We start from the raw sequence: 22,956 nt of genomic DNA, 5'->3' as shown, positions 1-22,956 counted from the left end.
AAAAACACAACATGTAATTGATGGGATTGAAACCAGGTGTGATGGAAGACAAGACAAAACCAATGGAAAATGAAAAGAGGATCAGCGATGGCTAGAGGGTCGGTGACGTCGACCGCCGAACAACGCCCGAACAAGGAGAGGGACCGACTTCGGCGGAAGTCGTGACAGTGAATGACATGTAATTTTAGGTGATGTTTGACCTGTTTGTGAATGAGATGTAATTTGAGGTGATGTTTGGGATGTTTGTGATTAGTGTCCGCTGTAATATTGGAAGGTTGTGATTTCAATCCCTGGTCGAGTCATAACAACGACTGTAAAAATCTGACTTGATGCATCTCTGCTTGGCACTCAGCGTTAAGAAGATAAATTGGGGGAAAGGTCCTGCAGTAGACTAGCGTCCTATCCAGGGGGTGTACTTTTAAACCAAGCGGACTCGTGCTACAAAAACAAGAGATAGGCTCCTGTGTTCTGGCTCACACAAGCTAAAACTACTTACTTACTGGCATGCCATTTGAGGTGATGTTTGGGATGTTTGTGAATGACATGCCATTTGAGGTGATGTTTGGGATGTTTTTGAATGGCATGCCATTTGAGGTGATGTTTGGGATGTTTGTGAATGACATGCCATTTGGAGGTGATGTTTGGTATGTTTGTGAATGACATGCCATTTGAGGTGATGTTTGGGATGTTTGTGAATGGCATGCCATTTGAGGTGATGTTTGGGATGTTTGTGAATGACATGCCATTTGAGGTGATGTTTGGGATGTTTGTGAATGGCATGCCATTTGAGGTGATGTTTGTGAATGGCATGCCATTTGAGGTGATGTTTGGGATGTTTGTGAATGACATGCCATTTGAGGTGATGTTTGGGATGTTTGTGAATGGCATGCCATTTGGAGGTGAAGTTTGGGATGTTTGTGAATGACATGCCATTTGAGGTGATGTTTGGGATGTTTGTGAATGACATGCCATTTGGAGGTGATGTTTGGGATGTTTGTGAATGACATGCCATTTGAGGTGATGTTTGGGATGTTTGTGAATGACATGCCATTTGAGGTGATGTTTGGGATGTTTGTGAATGACATGCCATTTGAGGTGATATTTGGGATGTTTGTGAATGACATGCCATTTGAGGTGATGTTTGGGATGTTTGTGAATGACATGCCATTTGAGGTGATGTTTGGGATGTTTGTGAATGACATGCCAATTGGAGGTGGTTGCCCTCCTCCCTTCCTCCCTCCTCCCCTGTCATAATTTCCCCGCTCCCTCTCACCCTCCTCGCCACTCTCCCTCTGTTCATCTGCCACCTTACTTTCTGATGTATCTCTCTCTTACTCTCTTACTCTCTCTCTCCCTCTCTCTCTCTCTCTCTCTCTCTCTCTCTCTCTCTCTCTCTCTCTCTCTCTCTCTCTCTCTCTCTCTCTCTCTCTCTCTCTCCCCCCATCTGTCTCTCTCTCTACTCCCTCTGTCTTACTCTCTTACTCTGTCTCTATTTCCCTCTGTCTTTCTCTTCCTCTGTCTCTCTTTTTCTCTCTCCCTCTGTCAATTCATTTTCAATTACCCCCTCTCTCTCTCTCCCCCCATCTCTCCCTCTCAATTCAATTCAATTCAATTCAAGGGGCTTTATTGGCATGGGAAACATGTGTTAACATTGCCAAAGCAAGTGAGGTAGACAATACACAAAAGTGAAACAAACAATACAAATTAACAGTAAACATTACACATACAGAAGTTTCAAAACAATAAAGACATTACAAATGTCATATTATATATATATACAGTGTTGTAACAATGTACGAATGGTTAAAGCACACAAGTTAAAATAAATAAGCATAAATATGGGTTGTATTTACAATGCTGTTTGTTCTTCACTGGTTGACCTTTTCTTGTGGCAACAGGTCACAAATCTTGCTGCTGTGATGGCACACTGTGGAATTTCACCCAGTAGATATGGGAGTTTATCAAAATTGGATTTGTTTTCGAATTCTTTGTGGATCTGTGTAATCTGAGGGAAATATGTGTCTCTAATATGGTCATACATTGGGCAGGAGGTTAGGAGGCTCTCTTTCTCTCTATCTGTCTCCCTCTCTCTCTCTACTCCCTCTGTCTTACTCTCTCCATCTGTCTTACTCTCTCCCGCTCTCTACAGATTTCAGAATACCCCCCCCCCTCACCCATATCTCCCTATCCCCGCATTTTCTACCATATCTTTCTCTCCACTCTCTCCCATATATTCCACTCTCCCCCATATATCCCACCAATGCAGGGTTTCTCAAACTCAGTCCTGGGTGCACGTTTTGGTTTTTGCCCTTGCACTATACAACTGATTCAAATAATCAAGCCTTGATGATTAGTTGGCTATTTGAATGTAGTGTAGTGCTAGGGCAAAAACCAAAATGGCCCAGGACCGAGTTTGAGACACCCTGTGCCAATGAAGCACAGTTAAAATCCAACTCTCTTTTTCTCCTCATCTAGGTGGTCTGTTCATCAGGAACACGGATCAAGAGTACACAGCGTTTCGATTGGCTATCTTCCTGCACAACACCAGCCCCAATGCCACAGAGGCTCCTTTCAACCTGGTACCCCATGTCGACAACATCGAGACAGCTAACAGCTTCGCCGTCACAAATGCCTGTGAGTACGACCAGATAAGAGTTTGTGTATGTGTGCGCGTGTGCGCGTGTGCACTCAAACCTTGTACCACACACATAGAGAAAATCTCAAACGCCTGTGAGGTGTATATGAGGCTATCATTCACTATAGGAACAGGGGCAAGGGGTTGCTGTGTCAGCTTAGCTTGAGAACATGACTGATCTATGTCTACATTGAAATGAGAGAGGACTATGTGATGTTCAGATCCCTCAGGAAGTACATCTGCACTGTCAACCTAATGGAATCCCCATGGATCTCATCTTGGTAAATGGAGTTTAATGGAACTATTGGAACAGTTGGATTCCATGTGAATTACCTGGTCTTTCTTATGAGATAATCTCTGTCTAAACCTTCTTTCAATCGTCCCAGAGTTGTGTGTCATATTGAGGCCCAATAACTTGTTTTCTACGGTTGAGCCAGGCCAATTTCCACTGTGTGGAATTTGGCCCGAGGACTAAAGCTCTGTGGTTAATTTGGAAAATTGAATCAAGAGTAACAGAGGGAAATGAAAAGACACTATCATTTACTGGCTTGCCTGGAGATGGAATGGAATACATTATCCAAAAAGGCACCGGGGGAAGGAAATGAAGTCTGGTCGTGTGTTGGTGTATGTGTTGAATTAAGGATGCAGCTGCTGTCTTATCAAGACCAAATTTGGCAAAGTCATCCTCAACTACTCTCTCTCGCTAGCTGCTACTGCTGAGGGCAGCTTTGTTATGTCTATATGAAGGACTGTTGGTGACTTCCCTCTGACTGTAGAAGGCTGACTGGGCCTGATCACTGGAAATATACTTTGATTTCGGACGTTTGAAAAGGTCCTGAGAACATCGATATATGCTGTTGTCAGCGCTCACAAAAAAAAGACAAAAAAAAGATTGCCAAGCACTGGGCACAAACTGGTGATGCTTGGAGACGGAGCGTCTGCTTAGACCACTGCTCCACCGCAGTTCACAGTGATCTAGCAAGCCGCGAGAATACTGTGAATACTGATGATACCTGATGGTAATAGCGCATAATTGTTCATTATTTAGCGTTAAGCCTTCCCCAAACCATAGCCCTGACCTTAACCACTTGGAAATAATACCTAAATGTAACTATTGCTTGTGGAACAAATCCATACAATTACATAAAGGGATATTATTTTGAATGATACAGTGCTTTCAGAAAGTATTCATACCCCTTGACTTATTCCACATTTAGTTATGTTTTTTCTTACCCATCTACACACAATTCCCCATAATGACGAAGTGAAAACATGTTTTTAGAAATGTTTGCAAATGTATTGAAAATGAAATATCTAATTTACATATTTACATATTCACACTCATGAGTCAATACATGTTAGAATCACCTTTGGTGGCGATTACAACTGTAAGTATTTCTCAGTAAGTCTCTAACAGCTTTGCACTCCTGGATTGTACAATATTTGCCCATTATTATTTTTTTAATTCTTCAAGTTCTGTCAAATTGGTTGTTCATCAATGATAGACAACCATTTTTAGGTCTTGCCATAGATTTTTCAAGTAGATTTAAGTCAAAACTCTAACTTGGCCACTCAGAATCATTCACTCTCTTAATTGTATGCAACTCCAATGTAGATTTGGCCTTGTATTTTAGGTTATCGTCCTGCTGAAAGGTGTATTCATCTCCCAGTGTCTGGTGGAAAGCAGACTGAACCGGAATTTCCACCATGATTTTGCCTGTGCTTAGCTCCATGCCATTTATTTTTTATCGTAAAAATCTCTCCAGTCCTTAATGATTACAAGCATACCCATAACATATGCTTGAAAATATGGAGAGTGGTACTCAGTAATGTGGTGTATTGGATTTGCCCCAAACATAACACTTTGTATTCAGTACAAAAAGTTAGTTGCTTTGCCACATTTTTTGCAGTATTGCTTTAGTGCCTTGTTGCAAACAGGATGTGTGTTTTGGAATATTTTTTCTCCTATCACAGCCATGAAACTCTGTAACTGTTTTAAAGTCACCATTGGCATCATGGTGAAATCCCTGAGCAGTTTCCTTCTTCTTTGGCAACTGAGTTAGGAATGACTCCCCTTATCTTTGTAGTGAATGGGTGTATTGATACACCATCCAAAATATAATTCTTAATTTCACCATGCTCAAAAAGATATTCAATGTCTGCTTTTTTCATTTTTACCCATTTACCAATCAGTGCCCTTCTTTGCAAGGCATTTGAAAACCTCCCTGGTCTTTGTGGTTGAATCTGTGTTTGAAATTCACTGCTCAACTGAGGGACCGTACAGATAATTATATGTGTGGGGTACAGAAATGAAGTAGTCATAAATAAAAATATGTAATACACCATTATTGCACACTGAGTGAGTCCATGCAACTTATTATGTGACTTGTTAAGCACCTGTTCACTCCTGAACTTATTTAGGCCATAACAAAGGGTGTAACATATTCGCTGGGAGTCAGGAAGCAGGTGCACAAGGTGAGTTTAATAATAATAAAAGGCAGATAAACAAAACAAGAGAAGCATACTAAAAGAGACTAAATACTTATACTGCCTGATGACTGAGGCTACTGAGGGCTAAATAAAGGGAAGGTGATCTAGGTGATGAGGTCCAGATGTGCGTAATAATGGGGAGCAGGTGCGCATAATGATGGTGCCAGGACCGGTGGTCAGTAGACCGGTGATGTCGAGCACTGGAGAGGGGGAGCGGGAGTAGGCATGACAAAGGGGTTGACTCAAGACACCTTTTAATTTTTTATTAATTTGTATAAATGTCTATAAACAGAATTCCACTTTGACATTTAGGGGTATTCTGTGTAGGCCAGTGACAAAAAATGTGTAATTTAATCCATTCTAAACTCAGACTGTAACACAACTAAATGTGAAGAAAGTTAAGGGTGTGAATACTTTATGAAGGCACTGTACAGTATATTGTATCGTTTTGACAATATTACAAGTTTTATTTCCCTGACCAATCAAAACTTGTTTTCTCATGTTCTATCTTGTCTCTCTGCAGCAGACATATGGTGAGCAATATGTTTGGAACATCAAATCGCAATGAAATCACAGTATGGAATCACAGTGCATACTGTATAGAATCATGAGAATCGCAATACATATTGTATCGGCACCTAAGTATCGTGATAATATTCTATCGTGAGGTCCCTGGCAATTACCAGGCCTAAACCTAAACCTTTGATATGTTTCTATTTTAACCCAATATCCTGTAACCACGTGGATTTAATGCATAAAAAAATAAACGTTGAATTTGGAAGGGAAATGATGAGATCTTGACGGACTGGGCTGCCATTGTGTGAAACAAGGACTGTTGAGGACTGTGTGATAAAACAGTGTTGATTGGTATCACTCTCTCACTATCTTGCTCTCTCTCTCTTTCTGTCTCTGTCTCTCAGACTGTGTGAAAGCTGGATAATTACAGACTAATGTTGCACGGTATACTGAAACTTCTGTACTTTTTCAATACTAGAACATGAAAAATGGTTCGGTACTAGAATTTTTGTTACATTCGGTACTTCTATCAAATGTATCTAGCGTCCTTTACTCATTGAGTGTGGATGAAGTCTGTCTATCAGCGCAGCCGATGTCCCCTTATATCGCGAGCGTACTGTGCATGCTACACTTAGTCATTGGTAGCTCTAGTCTGTCCTGAGGAACCACTGGGAGTCTGGGCTGCATCATGTTAGCTCCCCTCTCATACTGGCTCTAGTCTGTCCTGAGGAACCACTGGGAGTCTGGGCTGCATCATGTTAGCTCCCCACTTATACTGGCTCTAGTCTGTCCTGAGGAACCACTGGGAGTCTGGGCTGCATCATGTTAGCTCCCCACGTATACTGGCTCTAGTCTGTCCTGAGGAACCACTGGGAGTCTGGGCTGCATCATGTTAGCTCCCCTCTCATACTGGCTCTAGTCTGTCCTGACGAACCACTGGGAGTCTGGGCTGCATCATGTTAGCTCCCCTCTCATACTGGCTCTAGTCTGTCCTGAGGAACCACTGGGAGTCTGGGCTGCATCATGTTAGCTCCCCTCTCATACTGGCTCTAGTCTGTCCTGAGGAACCACTGGGAGTCTGGGCTGCATCATGTTAGCTCCCCACTCATGCTGAACAGAAGTTAACACACTTGAATAATGCAACACGACACGTAGACATGTTGAAACTGTTCATTACTGTATGCAAAACAATGTCTCGAACACTTTACAATGCAATGAAGTACAGGTAGCTTCCAGCTTTGTAGGCTAACTTTCCTTGCTAGCTTAAAGCTGACTGTAAGAATATATCACCAATTCACTAGCATAATACTTTTTTGTGATAGCATGCAAACCATAAAGCAAAATATGCTGACTTCAAAAGGGATTGCCACCAAAAACAATAATTGCCAAAAATCTTTATTTGATAATTTGTCTCCCTCGCCTCAGTCACGTCTATCCTTAATATATATATATATATATATATATATATATATATATATATATATATATATATATATACAGTTGAAGTTGGAAGTTTACATACACCTTAGCCAAATACATTTAAACTCAGTTTTTCACAATTCCTGACACTTAATCTGTGTAAAAATTCCCTGTTTTAGGCCAGTTAGGATCACCACTTATTTTAAGAATGTGAAATGTCAGAATAATAGTAGAGAGAATTATTTATTTCAGCTTTTATTTCTTTCATAACATTCCCAGTGGGTCAGAAGTTTACATGCACTCAATTAGTATTTGGTAGCATTGCCTTTAAATTGTTTAACTTGGGTCAAACATTTCGGGAAGCCTTTCGCAAGCTTCCCACAATAAGTTGGGTGAATTTTGTCCCATTCTTCCTGACAGAGCTGGTGTAACTGAGTCAGGTTTGTAGGCCTTCTTGCTTGCACACAGTTTTTCAGTTCTGCTCACAAATCTTCTATAGGATTAAGGTCAGGGCTTTGTGATGTCCACTCCAATACCTTGACTTTGTTGTCCTTAAGCCATTTTGCCACAACTTTGGAAGTATGCTTGGGGTCATTGTCCATTTGGAAGACCCATTTGCGATCAAGCTTTAACTTCCTGACTGATGTCTTGAGATGTTGCTTCAATATATCCACGTAATTTTCCTACCTCATGATGCCATCTATTTTGTGAAGTGCACCAGTCCCTCCTGCAGCAAAGCACCCACACAACATGATGTTGCCACCCCCGTGCTTCACGGTTGGGATGGTGTTCTTCGGCTTGCAAGCTTCCCCCTTTTTCCTCCAAACATAACGAATGTCATTATGGCTAAACAGTTATATTTTTGTTTCATCAGACCAGAGGACATGTCTCCAAAAAGTACGATCTTTGTCCCCATGTGCAGTTGCAAACCATAGTCTGGCTTTTTTAGAGCACTGGCTTTTAACCATAGTCTGGCTTTTTTAGAGCACTGGCTTCTTCCTTGCTGAGCGGCCTTTCAGGTTATGTCAATATAGGACTTGTTACTGTGGATATAAATACTTTTGTACCTGTTTCCTCCAGCATCTTCACAAGGTCCTTTGCTGTTGTTCTGGGATCGATTTGCACTTTTCGCACCAAAGTACGTTCATCTCCAGGGGACAGAATGCGGCTCCTTCCTGAGCGGTATGACGGCTGCGTGGTCCCATGGTGTTTATACTTGCGTACTATTGTTTGTACAGATGAACGTGGTACCTTCAGGTGTTTGGAAATTGCTCCCAAGGATGAACCAGACTTGTGGAGGTCTACAATTTTTTTCTGAGGTCTTGGCTGATTTCTTTTGATTTTCCCATGATGTCAAGCAAAGAGGCATTGGGCTGTAAGTAGGCCTTGAAATACATCCACAGGTACACCTCCAATTGACTCAAATTATGTCAATTAGCCTATCAGAAGCTTCTAAAGCCGTTACATAGTTTTCTGGAATTTTCCAAGCTGTTTAAAGGCACAGTCATCTTAGTTTATTTACTCTTCTGACTCACTGGAATTGTGATACAGTGAATTATAAGTTAAATAATCTGTCTGTAAACAATTGTTGGAAAAATTACTTGTGTCATGCACAAAGTAGATCTCCTAAAGACTTGCCAAAACCGACTTCAACTGTGTATGCCTCTTCACTGTCCCAAAGTTTGGGGTCACTTAGAAATGTCCTTGTTTTTGAAAGAAAAGCATATTTTTTGTCCATTAAAATAACCTCAAATTGATCAGAAATACAGTGTAGACATTGTTAATGTTGTAAATGACGATTGTAGCAGGAAACAGCAGATTGTTAATGGAATATCTACATAGGCGCACAGAGGCCCATTATCAGCAACCATCACTCTTGTGTTCCAATGGCACGTTGTGATAGCTAATCCAAGTTTATCATTTTAAAAGGCTAATTGATCATTAGAAAACCCTTTTGCAATTATGTTAGCACAGCTAAAAACGTGTTATTGTTGTTCTGATTAAAGAAGCTGTCACGAATCCCGCTTCCTGAGTCTGTTTTTGCCTGTGTTCTGTCCTGGAGTGTTTTTTCCGGTGTCCTGGAACGCACCCTGTCTGGTTGCCGGGCGACATAGCTAGTTGGAGGATCTCTGAGTACCCGCACCTGTATCCCATCAGCTATCTGCACACCTGGTCCTGATCATCACCCCTCCACTTCATAAGCGCTGACCTGACATCCATTCCCTGCCGGATCGTTAGCCATGAACAGTATGTTGTGCCAGCGTATCAGCCTCCAGTTTGATAGAGTTTGTTTTGTTGTTTTGTACGTCTTGCTTGCCTTGAACTCACCTCCGTTTTTTCTGTCTACAGTCATTCACCCGGAACACTCATCCCATCCCTACCTGGTCGTCGGTGACTTCAGTTACTTCCTTGGATCTGCCTATTCAATCCCATCAACTCACCTCCGCTGCCCGCTCCGCCACTTGGATTTTTCTATCACTACATTTAAACTTGTAAATAAATACTCACCTTCGTCTTACTCTCCTTGTCCTGGTCTGCTTCTGGGTTCTACTTTAGAAAACCGTGACAGAACGATCCGGCCAGGAATGAACCCAGCGGACCTGGACTCCGTTCGCCATGCCATTACCCATCAGGGGAAGATATTGGGACAACACAGCACGGCGCTACAGGAGATAGCGATTTCAGTCCCGAACTTCTCTGCTAGCTTGACGAGTATCCAGGATCAGCTCAGTTTGCCGGCGGATTCTCCACCACCTGTTTCACCCCTCTCACCTGCCGCTTCTGGAGCGGTTTCCTTCCGTGAGCCCAAGGTACCGACGCCTGATAAATACGAAGGGGATTTGGGAAGATGCCATTCATTTCTTATGCAGTGTGGTTTAGTGTTTGATCTGCAGCCCCACTCTTACGCCACAGACAAGGCTAGGATAGCTTTTGTTATTGAACTGCTGCGTGGTAGAGCTTTGGAATGGGCTTCAGCTGTTTGGGAACAACAGGACACCTGCATGGCGTCATACCAGGAGTTCACGGCAGAGATGAGAAAGCTTTTTGACCATCCAGTCCGAGGTAAGGACGCAGCTAAGCGGTTGTTCTCTCTTCGCCAAGGAGCTCGTCACGTGGCAGACTTTGTGATTGAGTTCCGGACATTGGCTGTGGAGAGTGGGTGGAATGAGGAGGCACTACAAGCGGCTTTTTACCAGGGGTTGTCGGAGCAACTCAAGGATGAGCTGATCTCCTATCCGGAGCCTTGTGACCTGGACAGTTTGGTCGCATTATCTATTAGGGTGGATAACAGAGTTCGAGAGAGAAGGAGGGAGAAGCAGTGGGTCCGGTCCAATCAATCAGCTACTCGGTTACCATTCGGGTCAGGAGGTGAACCAGAAGGTGTTAATCATGTTTCCTCACACGGGATTAGTGGAGGAGTCCTGCCGCCAGATCCTGAACCTATGCAAGTGGGGCGGCACGGGTTAACTAAGGACGAGCGCCAACGTAGACGTGAGACCAACAGCTGCCTCTACTGTGGTAGCTCGGGACATTACATCTCCGTTTGTCCTCAGCGCCCGTTAAACTGCTCGGCTCGTTAAGTTTGGGAGGTTTGTTAGCGAGCCAGTTTCAACCTCTCAAGATCCCTGTCAGACCTCGTTTTCCTGCTACCCTCATAAATAAGAATCAGAGTTTAGCGATTAACGCTTTCATCGATTCAGGTGCCGATGACAGCTTCATTGATGCCGACTTAGTGGAACAGCTGGGGCTTTCCAAGGAGCAATTACCGGAAGCCATTGAAGCAACCACTCTGAACGGCAGTAGTCTGGCACGGATCACTATGAGGACTGAACCGGTTAAGATGTTGTTGTCGGGGAATCATTCAGAGGTTATTTCTTTTTTCATTTTGCCTTCCCCCCCCATGTTCCTCTGGTTCTTGGATACCCCTGGCTAAGAGAACACAATCCCTCGTTCGATTGGGTGACTGGAAAGGTAACTAGTTGGAGCATTGAGTGCCATGCTAACTGCCTCAGGACTGCCTGTTCTCATGCTGTCCCCAGTCGGGTCAGTGAGTCTGCTCCTCCTGATTTGTCCCTGGTTCCTGAAACATATCACGAGTTGGGTGAGGTGTTCAGTAAGCAGAAGGCTCAGTCACTTCCTCCCCACCGACCTTATGATTGTGCGATTAATCTGTTCCCTGGAGCTGCTTTTCCCAAGGGACGGTTATACAGTATCTCTCGACCTGAGCGGGAAGCCCTGGAGACCTACATAAAGGAGTCTCTTGCTGCAGGTCTCATTCGTCCCTCGTCATCACCCCTGGGAGCTGGATTTTTTTTGGTGAGTAAGAAGGATGGCTCTCCGACCGTGTATTGATTATCGGGGGTTGAATGATATTACGGTCAAGAACAAGTACCCCCTGCCCTTGATGAGCTCCGCTTTCGACTCTTTACAGGGTGCTACTGTGTTTACGAAGCTTGATCTACGCAATGCGTATCATCTGGTTCGGATCAAAGAGGGGGACGAGTGGTTGACTGGGTTCAATACACCTATGGGACATTTCGAGTACCAGGTGATGCCGTTTGGACTTTCCAACGCTCCAGCAGTGTTCCAAAGTTTGGTGAATGACGTGCTGAGGGATATGATCGGTCTGTTTGTGTTCGTTTACCTGGATGACATCCTTATTTTCTCCAAGGAGCTTTCCAGCCACATCCAGCATGTTAAGCAGGTCCTGCAGCGGTTATTGGAGAACCGTCTGTTTGTGAAGGCAGAGAAGTGTGATTTTCACGCCCACACTACATCCTTCCTCGGGTACATCATCTCCAGGGGTGAGATCAAGATGGACCAAGAGAAGGTTCGTGCGGTTCGGGATTGGGCCCGGCCCGGTACGAGATTGCAGCTCCAGAGATTCCTGGGATTTGCGAACTTCTATCGGAGGTTTATCCGTGATTACAGCCGGGTGGCCGCCCCTTTAACTGCTCTGACGTCTTGCACCAGAACTTTCTGTTGGACTCCTGAGGCAGACCGAGCATTTCTGAACTTGAAGAGCCGATTCACCAACGCCCCGATTCTCTCTCAACCTGACACTTCCCGTCAGTTTGTTGTTGAGGTGGACGCATCTGATGTGGGGGTGGGCGCCACCCTGTCCCAGCGTAGCTCCACTGACGGTAAACTCCATCCCTGCGCCTTCTACTCTTGTCGTCTTTCACCAGCTGAGAGAAACTACGATGTGGGTAACCGGGAGCTTCTCGCTGTGAAGCTTGCCTTGGAGGAGTGGCGTCACTGGTTGGAGGGAGCGGAGCAACCGTTTGTGGTCTGGACTGACCACAAGAATCTGGCTTACGTGCAATCGGCTAAACGTCTCAACTCCCGTCAGGCCAGGTGGGCTTTGTTTTTTGGACGCTTCAATTTTTCCCTGACGTTCCGACCTGGGTCGAAGAACGGCAAGGCGGACGCCTTGTCCCGGATGTTCTCCAAGACGGAGGAGAGTGGGGCCAAGACTGAGACGATTATTCCCCAGAACCTTGTCGTGGGAGCCGTTACATGGAGGATTGAGGAGGATGTGATGGCGGCCCTTCGGACGCAGCCCGGCCCCGGTAACGGTCCACCCGGTCGGTTGTTCGTGCCTGAGTCGGTCCGTTCTGATGTCCTTCAGTGGTCCCACGCCAGCAAGATAGCTTGTCACCCTGGCGTTGCCCGGACTATGGCGCTACTGCGCAGACGATTTTGGTGGCCTGCCATGGGAGAAGATACCCGGAGGTTTGTTGCCGCTTGTCCTGTTTGTGCGCAGAATAAGAGTACCAATCGGCCCAGCTCTGGGCTTCTTCACCCCCTACCTATTCCCTGGCGACCTTGGTCGCATCTGGCCCTGGACTTTGTCACGGGGTTGCCCTCTTCTGTTGGGAACACGGTCATTCTGACCATTGTGGACAGATTCAGCAAGTTCGCTCACTTTGTCCCCATCTCCAAGCTTCCATCTGCCACTGAGACGTCCGAGATCCTTGTTAGGGAGGTTTTCAGGGTCCACGGATTGCCCAGTGACATTGTTTCTGACCGTGGTCCTCAGTTTACCTCTGCTGTCTGGAGATCCTTCTGTTTGGCCATTGGAGCTACAGTCAGTCTCACATCTGGTTTTCACCCCCAATCTAATGGTCAGGCAGAGAGAGCCAACCAGAAGATGGAGTCCACGCTGCGCTGTCTTGTCTCCTCTGATCCCACCTCTTGGTCCTCTCAGTTACCCTGGGTCGAGTATGCCCATAATACTCTCCCTTCATCTGCAACTGGGATGTCTCCCTTCCAGTGCCTGTATGGTTACCAACCTCCCTTGTTTCCTTCTCAGGAGAGGGATCTCTCGGTTCCCTCTGTCCAGGCCCACATTCGTCGTTGCCACCGGACCTGGCATCGGGCCAGGAAGGCCCTCCTTAGAGTTTCGGACCGGTATCAGATCCAGGCGAATCGTCGCCGTATTCCTGCTCCCGCTTATACCGTCGGAGATAAGGTTTGGTTGGCTACACGGGATCTTCCTCTACGGACGGAGTCGAAGAAACTGTCACAGAAGTTCATTGGTCTGTTTGTGGTGGAGAGAATCATTAATCCTGTTGTGGTTCGACTCAAGTTGCCTGCAACGCTTAGAGTACACCCCACCTTTCATGTCTCCTGCCTCAAGCCGGTTCTCCTCAGTCCTCTGTTGCCCCCTCCTCCTCGTCCTCCTCCCCCTCGGATGATCGGAGGTGGTCCTGCCTACACGGTGTGCCGCATCATGGACTCCAGACGGCGGGGTCGAGGGTTCCAGTATCTCGTGGATTGGGAAGGATATGGTCCAGAGGAGAGGAGTTGGATTCCTCGGCGTCAGATCCTTGATGCTGACCTGCTTCGTGACTTCTACCGCCTTCACCCTGGCGCTCCGGGTTGTACGCCCGGTGGCGTTCGTCGGAGGGGGGGTACTGTCACGAATCCCGCTTCCTGAGTCTGTTTTTGCCTGTGTTCTGTCCTGGAGTGTTTTTTCCGGTGTCCTGGAACGCACCCTGTCTGGTTGCCGGGCGACGTAGCTAGTTGGAGGATCTCTGAGTACCCGCACCTGTATCCCATCAGCTATCTGCTCACCTGGTCCTGATCATCACCCCTCCACTTCATAAGCGCTGACCTGACATCCATTCCCTGCCGGATCGTTAGCCATGAACAGTATGTTGTGCCAGCGTATCAGCCTCCAGTTTGATAGAGTTTGTTTTGTTGTTTTGTACGTCTTGCTTGCCTTGAACTCACCTCCGTTTTTTCTGTCTACAGTCATTCACCCGGAACACTCATCCCATCCCTACCTGGTCGTCGGTGACTTCAGTTACTTCCTTGGATCTGCCTATTCAATCCCATCAACTCACCTCCGCTGCCCGCTCCGCCACTTGGATTTTTCTATCACTACATTTAAACTTGTAAATAAATACTCACCTTCGTCTTACTCTCCTTGTCCTGGTCTGCTTCTGGGTTCTACTTTAGAAAACCGTGAAAGAAGCAATAAAACTGGCCGCCTTTAGACTAGTTGAGTATCTGAATCATCAGCATTTGTAGGTTTGATTACAGGCTCAAAATGGCCAGAAACAAAGTACTTTCTTCTGAAACTCGTCAGTCTAATCTTGTTCTGAGAAAATAAGGCTATTCCATGTGAGGAAATGCCAAGAAACTGAAGATCTGGTACAATGCTGTGTACTACTCCCTTCACAGAACAGCGCAAACTGTCTCTAACCTGAATAGAAAGAGAAGTGGGAGGCCCTGGTGCACAACTAAGCAAGATGACAAGTACATTAGAGTGTCTAGTTTGAGAAAAAGACACCTCATAAGTCCTCAACTGGCAGCTTCATTAAATAGTACCTGCAAAACACCAGTCTCAACATCAACAGTGAAGAGGCAACTCCAGGATGCTGGTCTTCTAGGCAGAGTTGCAAAGATAAAGCCATATCTCAGACTGGCCAATAAAAATAAAAGATGGGCAAAAGAACACAGACACTGGACAGAGAAACTCCGCCTAGAAGACCAGCATCCCGGAGTCACCTCTTCACTGTTGACATTGAGACTGTTGTTTGATCAATGTGATGTTATTTTAATGGACCAAAATGTTGCTTTTCTTTCAAAAACAAGGACATTTCTAATTGACCAGAAACCTTTGAATGGTAGTGTGTATATATATATATATATAACATTTGTTTTTGTTTGTTGTTGTTGCACAAAACAGGCAGTATACAAACAAACAAACAAACAATAACAATATTATGGAAAGTATTCAGACCCCTTGACTTTTTCAAAATGTTGTTACATTACAGCCTTATTTTAAAATTGATTAAATTGTTTTTCCCCTCATCAATCTACACACAACAAAAAATAATGACAAAGAAAAATAGTTTTTTAGACATTTTGCAAATGTTTTAAAAAATTATAGACAAAAAATACCTTATTTACATAAGTATTCAGACCCTTTGCTTTGATATATTTATCACATTGACTGCTCTAGGAATCTGGTCAGTATCTGCAGGCTGATTTTTGATAACATCTCTGTCAGCAATGGAGATCCCTTTTATATCACTCTTTTTAATAAAACTTGTAAGGCGTTGGGTTGCAAGCAGAATTCCCAAAAACCTAATTTCTGAAGGGAGTAAAATAGAAATTCATGCTCCATTGTATCGAAGGCTTCATACAAGTCTTAGAAGACAATAAAACTAATCTTCAAAGATTAGATCAGAATAGTCAATATGGTTTAATTAACACCAGTCGGATACTTATAGATATAAATTAATGTCTATTCATGAAGCTAGACTGGGTCACCTCTACAATTGAGTCCAATACCACTTTCATTCTTTTTGCAAATTATATAGGGTAATATTTTGTAGTCATTGTTGAGAAGACAGATTGGATGCTAATTATCCAGGAGAAGCAAGTCTTTCTTGGGCTTAGGGATCAATGTAATCAGACCTTTAGTTCAAACTGGGAGGGAGAGCATTATTTGCTATGCTTTCTGAAAGGACCTCCAAAAGAAAAGGGGCTAACTGTTGAAAAACAGTTTTGTAAAACTCAGCAGATATACCATCAGTCCCAGGAGACGTTTTATTATATTTAAGGTGTTCAATAGAATAAATTATCTCTTCAACTATAATAGGGTCATCACCAAAGTTCCCTCTAATTTATTTCGGCACTGAGCAGTTTTCAGGCCTGCTGAGAGCAAACTTGAATGTTGTGAAAATTCTGTGCAACTTCCACCGTGCGTTTACTGTGAACACTGAGGCCGTACCCGCTTTTAGTTCCAGTTTTACTGTGAACCCCGGGGCTGTACCCACTTTAAGTTCCAGTTTTACTGTGAACACTGAGGCTGTACGCTGTGCAATCCGGTTTCCGAGCCGGTCACGGGTGCACCTCAGTCACGCTCAAGGTACTAAACGATATCATAACCGCCATCGATAAAAGACAGTACTGTGCAGCCGTCTTCATCGACCTGGCCAAGGCTTTCGACTCTGTCAATCACCATATTCTTATCGGCAGACTCAGTAGCCTCGGTTTTTCTAATGACTGCCTTGCCTGGTTCACCAACTACTTTGCAGACAGAGTTCAGTGTGTCAAATCGGAGGGCATGTTGTCCGGTCCTCTGGCAGTCTCTATGGGGGTACCACAGGGTTCAATTCTCGGGCCGACTCTTTTCTCTGTATATATCAATGATGTTGCTCTTGCTGCGGGCGATTCCCTGATCCATCTCTACGCAGACGACACCATTCTGTATACTTCTGGCCCTTCCTTGGACACTGTGCTATCTAACCTCCAAACGAGCTTCAATGCCATACAACACTCCTTCCGTGGCCTCCAACTGCTCTTAAACGCTAGTAAAACTAAATGCATGCTTTTCAACCGTTCGCTGCCTGCACCCGCACGCCCGACTAGCATCACCACCCTGGACGGTTCCGACCTAGAATATGTGGACATCTATAAGTACCTAGGTGTCTGGCTAGACTGCAAACTCTCCTTCCAGACTCATATCAAACATCTCCAATCCAAAATCAAATCTAGAGTCGGCTTTCTATTTCGCAACAAAGCCTCCTTCACTCACGCCGCGAAACTTACCCTAGTAAAACTGACTATCCTACCGATCCTCGACTTCGGCGATGTCATCTACAAAATAGCTTCCAATACTCTACTCAGCAAACTGGATGCAGTTTATCACAGTGCCATCCGTTTTGTCACCAAAGCCCCATATACTACCCACCACTGCGACCTGTATGCCCTAGTCGGCTGGCCCTCGCAACATGTTCGTCGTCAGACCCACTGGCTCCAGGTCATCTACAAGGCTATGCTAGGTAAAGTGCCGCCTTATCTCAGTTCACTGGTCACGATGGCTACACCCACCCGTAGCACGCGCTCCAGCAGGTGTATCTCACTGATCATCCCTAAAGCCAAAACCTCATTTGGCCGCCTTTCCTTCCAGTTCTCTGCTGCCTGCGACTGGAACGAATTGCAAAAATCTCTGAAGTTGGAGACTTTTATCTCCCTCAACAACTTTAAACATCTGCTATCTGAGCAGCTAACCGATCGCTGCAGCTGTACATAGTCCATCGGTATATAGCCCACCCAATTTACCTACCTCACCCCCATACTGCTTTTATTTATTTACTTTTCCGCTCTTTTGCACACCAGTATCTCTACTTGCACATGATCATCTGATGATTTATCACTCCAGTGTTAATCTGCTAAATTGTAATTATTCGATTTATTGCCTACCTCCTCATGCCTTTTGCACACATTGTATATAGATTCTCTTTTTTTCTACCATGTTATTGACTTGTTTATTGTTTACTCCATGTGTAACTCTGTGTTGTTGTCTGTTCACACTGCTATGCTTTATCTTGGCCAGGTCGCAGTTGCAAATGAGAACTTGTTCTCAACTGGCCTACCTGGTTAAATAAAGGTGAAATAAAAATAAATAAATAAAGTACCCACTTTAAGTTACAGTTTTACTGTGAACACTGAGGCTGTACCCACTTTAAGTTACAGTTTTCACAGTGGCCAAGTAGGCTGCTATGGCTATTTGATCATAATCTAGGCCTACCAGAGTGGCCTACCATCAAAAACAATGGAGAAAATGCAATAACATTTTAACATGGAAATAGCTGTTCTATCATTCAGCTTACAGTAGCAGCCAATGTATGTTCTTCAATGTAGGCCTACATTCCATCAGACATTAACCTGTTTATGCACTTGTCCTTCAGGAAAGGAGATGATGGAAAATGTTGTTTTGTTGTTTATTGGAAGAAACCAATTTACAAAATAAAATGCATTATTATTCCCATTCCATTATTACAGAGAATCAGACAAATGATGCTACCCTTGGTTACTTAGATTATTCAAGCCTGTCTCAAATGCAACACTGCCCCTTTAAGACAAAAAAAGCTCTTCACCAGACTCCCTTTTCAAAGTTGTCTAGAAATATACATGTTTAGTGCTCTTGTACTAAGCAATCTCTCCACTATTGCTGACTACAAATGATCTATAACTGGGCTAATATCTCACTGTCTAGCAAAGGATATGAACAAAATGTGCACAAGTGGCGACATGCAGCGCTCGCTTTGATCTCTAAACAAGCGCATCTACTCACCACCACTCATGCTGTAGTGTAAATACAGTCCAGTTCAAAGTAAATGGCACAAATCCACATATGGAAATGGTCTAGTTGCATATCGGCCTAGTGCAGCTCTGATTGGTTATGCCGCACTGGTCTGTGTAGAGTACGGGCTGAGTCGTGCATGCCAATGCAATAGAATCTTTCTCCGATGTGTTCTGCCTACTTCATTTTTATTTTTTATTTAACCTTTATTTCTCTAGGTAAGTCAGTTTTATTTTACAATGACGGCCTACCCCGGCCAAACCCTCCCCTAACCTGAAAGACACTGTGTCAATTGTGTGCCGCCCTATGGGACTCCCGATCACGGCTGGTTGTGATACAGCTCGAGATCGAACCAGGGTCTGTAGTGACACCTCTAGCACTGAGATGCAGTGCCTTAGACCGCTTCCATAGTTTGTTTTGTTTCGGAATGTTGCATGGAAAGCGGCTAATATTGCATTGATTTGATAACATTTACCACAGTAAAGAGAAACGTTGATAGTGTTAACTGACAGGAAAAACTCTAAAAGGTTGCGTGAAATTCAATCTCGAGCTTCTCTCTGGAGTGAGCTGCTCGGCAGACTGGGGGCTACTGCGCACTCGCTCACGCTCGCAGCTTAGAGTGAAAATTGGTCATCACACTGTTTCTGAGAATGTTTTTTTACAATATACATTTCTGTAGAAGATAAAACAAAAGATTTTTATTAGTTTGGGATTATCTGTGATGAGACCATTCATTTGTTGAATGGTATTCTTTTTAGAGTGGTATTTTTCTAACCTGAAAAAATAAAATTATTTTTGTTCATCATTCTAGATCTGACAAAGACTCCTTTTGCTTTCAGTTGAAACATATCATCCAACTCGTGTTGTAGATAAATCAGAACAGATTTGTCCTCTTCTGAAAGACTTTCAACAGGATCAACTTTTTATTATTTCCTTCTTTCCCCCCGTGTGATAGCAAATGACAGACAGGCAATAATCTTCATAAAGTACATAGGTCCACCATCCCCACCATACCACTCCTTCCCTGTGGGCCAGAAAACAAAGAAAGTTCAAAAAAAGATGAAAATACACTACCTTTCAACAGTTTGGGGTCATTTAGAAATGTTCTTGTTTTTTAAAGAAAAGCACATTTTTTGTCCTTTAAAATAACATCAAATTGATCAGAAATACAGTGTAGACATTGTTAATGTGGTAAATGACTATTGTAGCTGGAAACGGCAGATTTTTAATGGAATATCTACATAGGCGTACAGAGGCCCATTATCAGCAACCATCACTCCTGTTCCAATGGCACGTTGTGTTAGCTAAATCAAGTTTATCATTTTAAAAGGCTAATTGATCAGTAGAAAACAATTTTGCAATTATGTTAGCGCAGCTGAAAACGTATTAAAGAAGCAATAAAACTGGCCTTCTTTAGACTAAGTTGAGTATCTGGAGCATCAGCATTTGTAGGTTCGATTACAGGCTCAAAATGGCCAGAAACAAAGTACTTTCTTCTGAAACTCGTCAGTCTATTCTTGTTCTGAGAAATGAAGGCTATTCCAAGTGAGAAATTGCCAAGAAACTGAAGATCATGTACAATGCTGTGTATTACTCCCTTCACAGAACAGTGCAAACTTGCTCTAACCAGAATAGAAAGAGGAGTGGGAGGCCCTGGTGCACAACTAAGCAAGAGGACAAGTACATTAGAGTGTCTAGTTTGAGAAAAAGACACCTCACAAGTCCTCAACTGGCAGCTTCATTAAATAGTACCCGCAAAACACCAGTCTCAACATCAACAGTGAATAGGCAACTCCGGGATGCTGGCCTTTAAGGCAGAGTTGCAATGAAAAAGCCATATCTCAGAATGGCCAATAAAAATAAAAGATTAAGATGGGCTAAAGAACACAGACACTGGACAGAGGAACTCCGCCTAGAAGGCCAGCATCCCATCAACTTGCAACTTATTTTGTGACTTGTTAAGCAAATGTTTACTCCTGAACTTCTTTAGGCTTGCCATAACAAAGGGGTTGAATACTTATTGATTCAAGACATTTCAGCTTTTGATTTTTTATGACTTTGTAAATATTTCTAAAAACATAATTCCACTTGGACATTATGGTGTATTATGTGTAAGCCAGTCACACATCTCAATGTAATCATTTTTTAATTCAGGCTGTAACACAACAAAATGTGGAAAAAGGTTGAGGGCTGTGAATAATTTCTGAAGGCACTCTGTGTGTTGAGGGGTGTGAATACTTTCTGAAGGTACTCTGTGTGTTGAGCGATAGCTGAGATTGTTCTTTACAAAGTCAAATATACACTGAGCGTACAAAACATTAGGAACACTATCCTAATGATGTGTTGCACAACCTTTGCCCTCAGTTCAGCCTCAATTCATCAGGGCATGGACTACAAGGTGTCGAAAGCGTTCCACAGGGATGCTGGCACATGTTGACTCCAATGCTTCCCACAGTTGTCATGTTGGTTGAATGTCCTTTGGGTGGTGGACCATTCTTTATAAACATGGGAAACTGTTGAGCGTGAAAAACCTGCAGCTTTGCAGTTCTTGACTCACTCAAACCGGTACACCTGCTACCTACTACTATACCCTGTTCAAAGGCACTTAAATATTTTGTCTTCTCCAAACCCCCTTTTTATTTGCACTGACTCCCTTGCACTGGGTCGATGTAATGTTTTGTACACAGTGCAATTATCTCTATGGTCAGTAAGGGGAGTGGCCAGGATGTTAACAGCGTTCCTTACTACGCCAGCGTTCCTTACTACGCCAGCGTTCCTTACTACGCCAAGTGAAAGACCTGTCATTAGGAAACTTTACTCTTCAAATATCTGTAATAGTAAATCTTTCTATTAACTGCCTCAAACTTGTCTTCATAGAAGTTGACGGTCCCGGACGCCATCTATCAATTAAATGATTCAGAGCAATATTCCAATCCCCACCTATTATAAGTAAATCATTAGGGAACTTGGTTAGCCAATGGAGAATACGCTTTTCCAAATAACTGATCATTTTTTAAGTTTCAAATTGTACCCAGAAATGTTTGTAATAATAAATGTCATTGTTGATTACAGGAAAAATAAAGTGACCAGAAGGGTAACAATCTGAGTGCAAAACATTGCCATTGAAATTATTCTTTAGAGTGGTGACTCATTGTAATGAACACGATGGAAGACAGAGAGCTGGTTTCAAGCACAGGGCGCAGCAGGAGTTTATTGTAAAGGACCACAGAAGGAGGCAGGTGGCTGGGTCCAGGGGCAGGCAGAAGGTCATACACAGGAGGAGGCAGGTTGCTGGGTCCAGGGGCAGGCAGAAGGTCATACACAGGGGTCCAAACAGGCAACAGTACAGGCAGGGAAAAGGCTCGTAATGTCATCCGGGAGATCTGGCAATAGGTTGATAACAGGATAGCCGATAGGCGAAAGTACAGGCAGGGAATAGGCAAAAGGCGTTGTTAGTGAGGCAGGCAAAAACTACCATACACGGGAGGAGTAACTCATGGGAAACCCAGAGCTCTGAACGACATGTGTCACAAAACAAACAATACCTCACAGTGATGGGGTGCAAAGAACTGAACTAAATACTGTGTGATGATGACATGCAGGTGTGTGAACAGGTGATCAGAATTCAGGTGATTGGGATCTGAAGAGTGAGCTGCGTTCAGGGGATCTATGTGGTTGAGAGTGTAAGTTGGAAGCAGACGTCACAGTAGCCCCCCCCCCCCTCCACGGTGGTCTATGAAGCTGAGCAGGGGGCCTCCCCCGGGGACGTGGAACTGATGGTGGAAAGCTAGGATCATGGCTGGGTCGAGGATGTCCTGGGCGGGTACCCGGGACCGTTCTTCGGGTCTGTACCCCTCCCAGGCGCTTGGAGTCAAGGAGGGCTTGGACGGAATCAGCCGGTACACCGCTGTTGTCAAATGGAGGGGGTGCGCCACTGGAGGATGGAGAGGGCTGTACATCACAGGCTTGAGAAGGGACACATGGAAGGATGAGGAGATCCGGTAATGGCGGGGCAACTGGAGATGGTAGGTGACAGAATTGATGCGGTGTATTATTTTGAAGGGACCAATGAACCGGGAACGTTTTGCAGGGGTCACAAAGCCGGATGTCCTGGGTAGAGAGCCGCATATGTTGCCCAGGGTGAAAGAGTGGAGTAGGTTGGCAAACCGTTTCTGGGAGAGGGAAGCTTGATGCCTGTGCTGATGTGTGGTCTCCCAAACCTGCTCGCTCCAACGAAACCACTCACTCATCGACGGCAGGCTCTGTCTCCCATGGGAACACGGGGGGT

At 44.2% G+C, this 22,956-nt stretch overlaps 1 protein-coding gene across 1 annotated transcript in view; it reads left to right on the top strand.

Moving 5' to 3' along the window:
* The window catches only part of LOC120036762 (glutamate receptor 4-like), a 24,209-nt gene extending 2,748 nt beyond the window's left edge, over positions 1-21,461 (top strand). The window contains exons 2-3 of the mRNA XM_038983130.1: positions 2,476-2,638; positions 21,377-21,461. Of these exons, the coding sequence (XP_038839058.1) occupies positions 2,476-2,638; positions 21,377-21,461 (248 nt within the window). The remainder of the gene's footprint in view (positions 1-2,475; positions 2,639-21,376) is intronic.
* The last annotated feature ends 1,495 nt before the right edge of the window (positions 21,462-22,956 follow it).

The sequence above is a fragment of the Salvelinus namaycush genome, unplaced genomic scaffold (assembly GCF_016432855.1).
Source record: "Salvelinus namaycush isolate Seneca unplaced genomic scaffold, SaNama_1.0 Scaffold1470, whole genome shotgun sequence".
Taxonomy (NCBI): Eukaryota; Metazoa; Chordata; class Actinopteri; order Salmoniformes; family Salmonidae; genus Salvelinus; species Salvelinus namaycush.
Note: the sequence above shows the minus strand (reverse complement) of the source record. Positions and strands in the feature narration are given on the sequence as shown.